Source organism: Rutilus rutilus, assembly GCF_951802725.1.
Source record: "Rutilus rutilus genome assembly, chromosome: 19".
Classification (NCBI taxonomy): Eukaryota; Metazoa; Chordata; class Actinopteri; order Cypriniformes; family Leuciscidae; genus Rutilus; species Rutilus rutilus.
The window spans coordinates 18,682,071-18,690,318 of NC_140232.1; the positions used below are offsets into that span (position 1 = coordinate 18,682,071).

The window sequence follows — 8,248 nt, forward strand, 5'->3', positions numbered from 1 at the left end:
TTAAATAAAGAAATGAAATGACTTTATTCATGGTCAGTGTTTAGATATGGGGATTCAGTGAGCTTGTTAGAGCAGAGTCTCCAAACACATTGGTGTATGAAGCCTTCAGGTAGTGGACGTAGTTCTGCAGACTGCGGTTGGCGCTGTCCATCTGCTCCAACTGGTTCTTCATGTCTTGAAGTTTGCATTGAAATCGCTTCTCCATCTGAAAAATTAAAACCCAAACTGTTTCTAAAAGGTGCATCTCTAAATATTTGACATGTAAAGAAAATTCCTTATTGAATAGATTGAAGTTAAACATCTGGAACACAAAACTTGACTCATCTCAGTTTCTACAAAGCCTCTAAAGGGATATAAAGTTGGAAATTACACCACTGGAGGAAATATCATGTTTAGCTCACAAAAGCATTGACAGTTTTTCCTCCAACTTCATATTTCCATCACCACTTTAGTGTTTGATCGCGGTTTCTTGGAGGGACACGCAACTTTTGCTAGAGAACAGAAAAGTGTTGCAAGCGAATGCAAAGTTTCTTGGGGGAACGCAAAATAATTTAAATATAATTTTTCCTCCCATCTCATTTTTTTCCAATCACCTTGTTTCTTTTTTGGCTGTGGTCATGTCAAACAAGAAGCACAGCTCAAAATTATTTTCCGTTGTAAAATTGTATTCACAATATAATTCTTTGATGATTTACAGAATATTTTTCAATGGAAAGTTTCAGCTGAGAACACTTACGTCATCTTTGCTGCGGCGCATCTGACCCAGCTCGTTTTTAGCCAGGCTCAGCTGGGTCTCCAAATCCAGCTTTTTGGACTGAGCCGAGCGTTCTTTGGACAGCACCCGCTCTAGGCTTTGCTCCACCTGTGAACAAAGCCCCAACATGAAAAGCATTTATACACTAACCTCACCTCACACAGGTGCAACAAAATGAGCTTCCTGTGAACTGTTCTGAGACCTGTCTGTGCGCCTCCTCTCTGGCCTGCTCCACCTGTCGGGAGAGAGAGTCACACTCTCGGCTCCTGTCCTCCAGGCGCAGCTGTGTGGTGTGGATGGTCTCTTCACGCTTGGCGATGACCTGAAGCAGATCCCTGTTCTGAGTGCTCACATCCTCCATCTTCCTGTGTGCCAGAAACATACAGAAATATGACGAAGCTCAAATACCGTTAGGAAATTTAACTAGAAAAGGTTTTAAGCTTCAGCTTTCTTTGTGTGTATGGGTTTATGTTAAAGACCCAGGTAAATTATATTGATTTCGTATTTAATTTTTTATATATATATATATATATAATTAAAAATGTTCTGTGTTGGCATTTCCTGTTGAGACAATGTCATTTTGATTTAATTATTAAACGAGAAGGAATAAAGAGGTTTTCATAAGGTCTTTTAAATAAAGAAGAAGATAATGTCATCAATATATTTTGATTTAATCTATACAAGAAAAGGAAGTTTAAATTATTCATAATTTTGATGTTATAAAGGTGTATTAAAATAAAATTATAGCAGAAGATAGTCATTAATATATTTTGGTTTATTTTATAGAAGGAAATTTGAATAAATATGCATAGTTTTGATGTTATAGGGTCTTTTAAAATGATGTGCAGCAGACCTTTCATTGCTTTCCATTGAGCGTTTCAGCTGCATATTTTCTTCAAGTAGAAATAAGTTCTTCTCCTGGAGGTTCTCTATTTTACAACTCTGCTGCTCCATCTACATGCAAACAGGAAAATGAGTCATGAAAATAAAAAACCCATCTGATTTCAGCATAATATTTGTGGTGTAAATATGTCCGTCAACATCACCTTGTTTCTGAGCTCGGATAGAGTGCTGTTCTGCTCTGCATTTCTTCTGTCCTGGATGTGCATGTTCTCTCTGGCCTCCCTGAGCTCATCATCCAGGCGCTTCAGAGCTTCCCGCAGCATCTCCGTTTCCCTCAGCCGGGCCTGGAGCTGTTTGCGGCCCTGTTCCACTTCTCTTTCCACCTCCGTGCGGTCACTCTGTGCTTCCTTCTCCGCCAGCTCCAGCCTCAAAGAGTATTCCTCGGATTCCAAACGCGTCTTTTGCAGCTGCAAGAAATGTGAAGGGTTAATGTACAATGACTAAATGCGGATGGATTGAAACAAGCTGCGGGGAAGGTATGTTGAAGCACCTGACTCTTGTAACCCTCTACCAGTTTCTCAAAGTCTTTGAGAGAGATCTTCAGCTGCTGGACCTCTGACTGAGACAAAGACAGCCTGTCCTCTGTGGCTGACAGTGTGCTCTAATAAAGACAAAAATCACAATGAGAATCAGAGCTTAGATGGTTTTGTGAGAAAAGTCTTTATTGAGTCCGAGTTGTTGCCTTGAGTCTCTGGTTCTCCAGTTTGGTAGCCGTGTTCTCTGAGGTGAGGGAGTGCAGACGGCTGAGAAGCCCCTCTCTCTCAGCGCAGGACTTCTGCTCACAACTGCGCAGCTGTTCGCTCAACTCAGTGAGGCGACTGCAAAGAGAAGAGCCCACGATCACTGTCTATTATGAGATCCGCTAAATATAACAATCAGGTAAAAAAAATCGAAACCGATCATATTGCAATCAAAAATCCAAAGGAAAAAAATTATGTTTTGCAAAAAGAACATCCCTCAATTCTTAATACCATAATGGAAAAAGACTATTATTCTTAAAGTCTCATTATTGTAATGTGAAAAATATAAATAAACTCTAAAGTATTTATAGATAACTGTTCTAACAAATGCTGTTGAACATTCTATTCATCATAGAATTCTGAAAAATAAAATTATCACCGTTTCCACAAAAATATTACGCAGCACAACTGTTTTCAACATTGATAATATATATATATCAAGTCTCATTATTGTAATGTGAAAAATATATATTTATAGATAACTATATAACAGCTAAATGCTGTTGAACATATTCTATTCATCATAGAATTCTGAAAAATAAAATTATCACCGTTTCCACAAACATATTACGCAGCACAACTGTTTTCAACATTGATAATAATAAGAAATTTTCTTGAGCGCCAAATCAGCATATTAAATGATTTCTGAAGGATCATGTGATACTGAAGACTGGAGTAATGAAGCTGAAAGCTTTGGCATCACAGGAATAAATCACGTTTTAAAGTATATTAAAATAGAAAACAGATATTTTCAATTGTAATTATATTTCACAATATTGCTGTATTACTTTTTACTGTATTTTGATCAAATAAATGCAGCCTTGGTGAGCATTAGAGACTTGTTTTTCCTTTCACAAGCATTTTTTAGCAAAATCTTAAGGCCCAAAACATTTGAATGGTAGTATACATCAGTATAATTGTATAAATGTGTTTTAATGTATTATGAAAAAAAAAACATGATTAAGCTAAAAGCATCATTAGCATGATAAGCATCATTACAAATAATAGGAATCATAAAACTTTGATTATGGTAATGAGAACTGGGTGGTAAAATATATTTGTCTTGTAAATAATGTCACATTGCAAATCTTATCTTAATGTCAACTTCATTTTCGTTACAAAAAATAAAATAATTATAATTATAATTATATATATATATATATATATATATATATATATATATATATATATATTGAAATTAAATTACATTTTATTGATCGGCTGTGTGAGATTCACCCAACAACACAGACCTTTTTTCTTTTTTGATGGACAACTATGTTAAAAGAGAATTTCAGAAACTCAAAGCTCACTGATGTATAGCAAGCATCATAAATTACTCAGAACATAATTCATAATTCAAAAAATAATAAATTATAGACATGAAGACTAGGCTGAGCTTAAGTGAACACTAAAAGCAAGTGAAGAGAGTCAGTCACTGACTTATTTAAGGTGGTGATCTCCAACTCCAGCTGGTTTTTCTCTCTGTTCTGTTTGAAGTAACGTTGCTGAAGCGCCTCAGCATTGGAGAGAGCCTCTGCTAACTGAGTCTCCTGAAGAAACCACAGAAACACATCAGTCAAAGTCTGCACGGCATGGGTCACAAAGGCCAACTACAGAAAATCAGTCTTTCAAAAAAAACGGTAAAATGTGAGACAGAGTTCCCAATGAAGTAAATATAAGGGGCCAGCACAATGACACAATACAAAGAACCTTTGGAGAATTATGTCATCAATTAGCACTTTGTCAACCATTAAGGTCAACAGAAACTTTATGTGATTTTTATGAATCCCTGAAGCACATTTAACATTGTTCTTCTGTATACAGTACCTTGTCCGAGAGTTGTGCAGAGAGCTGTGCAGCTGCATTCACACTTTGTTCGGCCCGCTTCCTCTGGTCCTCCGAGACCTGTTTGTGGATGTCTCTGTCTCCTTCACAGTGCTGCCTCAGCTCTCTCATCTGCTCCAGAAGGCCTTGAACCTCATCCTGCTGATGCTGCAGTGTCCCTTCCAGCCTCTGTGCCACAGTACAGTACAATCTCTATGAGATATCTCACTGTATTCATGTAAATGAAAACTATGAATCCGCAGTAAAAAGTTGCCTTACTTGGATCTGAGCCTCCAAACGGTTATTTTCAGCTTCTTTCTTGAGCAGCTGGTTCTGCAAGCGACTGCGAGTGGATTCAAGAACCTTGGACAGCTCTCCTGTGGTCCTCAGATGCTCCTGTGACGACAATCACAAAACACCTTCTTAAAACACTTCCTGTTTTAAAACTCAGCAACTTTGATGCAAATTCACTACGCAAGTATTTAGAAATGCAGAAGAGCTATTAAAACAAGCCATAGAGGAATGTTATGCAAACGCATAGAAAAAATACGAGAAATAGTGAGTGGAAATTATTATTACCTTTTCAGTTTCCAAATTCTCAGCAATCTTATTGGCCTCTCTTTCCCTGTTGTTGAGTTTAGTCTCAAGTTTCTACAAGAGAAAGTGACAATAACTAGTAATACTATCAACAAAGTATTTAAGGAAAACAAAACCGCTCTACATTTCAAGCATTTAACAGAATATTGTAAAATAATATTGCAATTTAAAATTAAAATTAGTATTTTAATATATTTTAAAATGTAATTTATTTCTGTGATTTTCAGCAGCCTTTACTCCAGTCTGATCCATCAGAAATCATTCTAATATGCTGATTTGGTGCTCAAGTAACATTTCTTACTATTATCAATGTTGAAAACAGTTGTGCTGCTTAATATTTTTGTGGAAGCCGTGATATATTTTTTCCAGGATTTTTGATGAATAAAAAGTTCAGAAGAACAGCATTTATGTAAAATAGACATTTTTTGTAACAAGTCTTTACTGTCACTTTAGATCAATTTAATGCATTGTTGTTGAATGAAAAATATCAATGTATCAAACTAACAACGATGTTACAATTAGAAGTCATAACAATAATACCCCAAAACAATATAAAAAAGTATATACATTCACAACACAAAAACAAATGTAGGAGTTAGATTACAAACCCTTTTCTCAGCCTCAGAATCAGCTAGTTTTCTCATTAGCATCTCCCTCTCATCAGACATCCTCAGACCATCTGTCTGTGGTGAAACGTTTTTTTAACTACACATACACAATACTCCAGAACCAATATCCAACCCAAAAATGTGATACATTTAGTTTAAAGGAAGTCTTTCGTACCTCCCGCCCATGCTGCTCCCTCAAAAGACATCTGAGAGTGCGATTTGTGTCCAAAAATGTGTCCAACTTCTGCTCGAGTAGCTCATGTTGACGGCCCAACTGATCAGAGTGTGTCTTTGACTGTTTTTTGTCCTGAATGCACAAAGTGTATGCTTTTTTTATCTACATGAAAAGATTTCAGAGGTAACTGCATAGTTTGTCAATCTTCTTACCTTCTTAAGTTTTCCCACGGTTTCCCTCAGAGCCGCCACTTGTTTAGCTGCGGCCTGACCATCTATCTCAGCCTCCACCAGTTTCCTCAGCAGAGTTTCCATCTCCTGGTGAGGAGGTCCTGTTTCGGATCTGTCCACATAAATCACGTTTTAAAGTCAGCATGATGTGACGTCCAAGTGAAATGGACTTGATTTTGTCCATCGAGAATTGATTGGACGGTTGTGGTTTGCTATTGCTGTGATGTCATGTCATGTGAGTGACAGGTTGTCCCGCCCTCACGCCAGTAAACACATCATCAGAGAAGATATGTTGTTGCAAGAAGGAGGAAAAGTTATTTTGATTAAAGATTATGAGGGCACATGAATTAAAACAAATAATGATGCGCACAGATAAATAAGAATAAAAAAATAAGATTTGTCAATTTTGATTTGATGGTGACTTTAAGCATTCAGGCCAACGACCTAAAAGCTAATATGACAAATTAACCTGGAAGAACTATACCTCATTTGTCCAGGCTCACCCTGCGTCCCTTCTACAGTGCTACGCAGATCAGTATTTTCACACTTTGACCTCCTCAAGTCCTTACTAGCTTCCTCAAGTCGGTCCTCGTGCTGGTCAATCAAACGGCGACAGGCGCTTAACTGCCGTGATTGATGCTTCAGGTGGTCCTCTGTCTGCCGTAACTTTACCTGTGGAGATTTTCACATTCAAATCCAATTGTGAAATCGATCTTATTGTCATGATTATTCACAATCCATACCTCACTTTTTATACAGTCAACCTCTGACATAAGGCTTTCAATTTTTCTCTCATATTTGCCAAGTACTTCTCTTGCATCGTCCTCTTCACTGGACAGGTCGGTGAGCCGGAGAGGAGGTGAGGAAGGGTCAGCGGCTGGTGCCGGGGTGATCTCTAAGCAGCGAGTAGCCCCCTGATGGGAAATGTTGTTATTAAGGTCACTATGAAATCAAATTTGACAATTCAAATTTTTTATGGAATATTAAAGGGTAACTAAACCCCTGGTCAGAGCCTGACTCCACCCACTGGCAATATTTGAAAAATGCTGGAAAAGTAGGCAGAGCCCAGTGGAGAGGGGGCGTGCATCTGAGACGTATCTCTCTGCAGGCAGGGGCGTGGTTAGCTGGTACACTCTGACATCAGAGTGTACCACAACTTCCAATAGGAAAATTCAACTGCAGTAACCACTGTTCAACCTGAAGAGGGCAGCACTCAGACGTTTTTACACCATATTTAGTAAAATTAAAATACTTTAAACACAAATGTCAAAAAAATTACTTGAATCAATGAAAAGCACTAATAAAGCCCCATTCTTACAGATCATTATCTAAAAAAAGTTGGTTTAGGGTTTAGTTACCCTTTAAATAATAAATTATTATTATTTTAAACTTAATGTGCCCTTGTAATCTTTAACCAATGACGTTTACTGGTGCGAGGACGGGACCTGTCACTCAAATCAAATCACAGCAACAGCCAACTTCAACCATCCAATCAATTTCCGATTGACAAACTCAAGTCACGCCCTAAATTTTTTCTTGTTCGCGAAGCCGTTTAACTTGGATGTAACAACAGGTAGAAAAGACTGTCACTCACAACTTCCGTTTCATGACGACTTTAAAAACAGTCATTCATTCAAAGTCAGTTATTATTTTTTTTTTATATAAATAACTTGTAATTATTTTAGGCTACTAAATAAAGGTAAATGGGACTAAACAAACCTCCCATCTGTATTCTCTCCGTCTTGAGGCTTTTCCAGGAGGAACCCAAGGAGCTCGGACTTTTACACTGGAAGTGGATCGTAAATTACTCACTTTACCCTGCTGAAGAAAAGAGTTGTGATGTGTTCCACTGTCTCATTAAACCAGTGAAGTTGATTTAAACTGGAATAGTAAAAATCATTCAGTCTGACCTGGCTCTTCTGTGGACTCTTTAGGTGGACATGCACAGATGTTGAGTCTGGGACATGAACATGGACGGGCGGAGAGGACGACCGTGTTTTCATCCCTTCAATTCAGTAGGGCGGTTTTTATTTGTTTGAATAGTATCTAAAAGTTCACCAGAAGTGTATCATACACTTGTGAGAAACATGAAATAGGGGTGTTATGAATCATACATATATGTGTAACGTTATCTGTTAAACAAGACTATTTGTCCTCAGTCAAGTTTGTTCCTAATCCTTTACTTCTGCTTATGCACTGCATATTTATACGGCCAGTTAAATCCTCCTGATCAAAAACACGTTGAAAATGTATTTATGTACTTTAAATGTAAGCGATACGAATACAAACGCCACTAACCTCAATGCAATGCAACGTCCCCCTGTGTAATGTTGTTTGCAAATACCCGGTAGACTCTCGCATGGACAACAATAGCCGCCAATCAGAAACGCGTCTGGCGCTCTGAGTCCCGCCTTTAA

The 8,248-nt window shown here is 37.8% G+C and overlaps 1 protein-coding gene across 5 annotated transcripts; it reads right to left on the reverse strand.

The window, feature by feature from the left end:
* Positions 1 to 5: 5 nt before the first annotated feature.
* Positions 6 to 8,216, reverse strand: odf2b (outer dense fiber of sperm tails 2b). 5 transcript variants are annotated; one of them, XM_084389170.1, is made up of 19 exons: positions 8,130 to 8,216; positions 7,742 to 7,877; positions 7,551 to 7,652; positions 6,575 to 6,745; positions 6,316 to 6,503; positions 5,814 to 5,943; positions 5,602 to 5,733; positions 5,427 to 5,501; positions 4,801 to 4,872; positions 4,501 to 4,617; positions 4,225 to 4,410; positions 3,838 to 3,947; positions 2,340 to 2,475; positions 2,148 to 2,258; positions 1,801 to 2,064; positions 1,608 to 1,708; positions 957 to 1,119; positions 737 to 862; positions 6 to 205 (listed from the first exon to the last, which is right to left on the reverse strand). In XM_084389170.1, exons 2-19 carry the CDS (start codon positions 7,832 to 7,834, stop codon positions 41 to 43), a joined length of 2,442 nt encoding a protein of 813 aa, XP_084245296.1. In that variant the 5' UTR covers positions 7,835 to 7,877; positions 8,130 to 8,216; the 3' UTR covers positions 6 to 40. The 5 variants fall into 5 exon arrangements, with proteins under 5 accessions (XP_084245296.1, XP_084245299.1, XP_084245298.1 ...); XM_084389173.1 differs by having other exon boundaries at positions 7,551 to 7,649; positions 8,130 to 8,194; XM_084389172.1 differs by having other exon boundaries at positions 7,551 to 7,649; positions 7,742 to 7,906; positions 8,130 to 8,180.
* Positions 8,217 to 8,248: the final 32 nt, after the last annotated feature.

Bases quoted from the DNA above. Each gene is read 5' to 3' on its own strand.
- odf2b (XM_084389170.1), bottom strand. From the start codon at position 7,834: ATGAAAACACGGTCGTCCTCTCCGCCCGTCCATGTTCATGTCCCAGAC. The intron at 5,502-5,601 runs GTACGAAAGACT...GTTTCACCACAG, and splicing joins GGGAGCAGCATGGGCGGGAG to ACAGATGGTCTGAGGATGTC. The intron at 4,618-4,800 runs GTAATAATAATT...TTGTCGTCACAG, and splicing joins AGAATTTGGAAACTGAAAAG to GAGCATCTGAGGACCACAGG.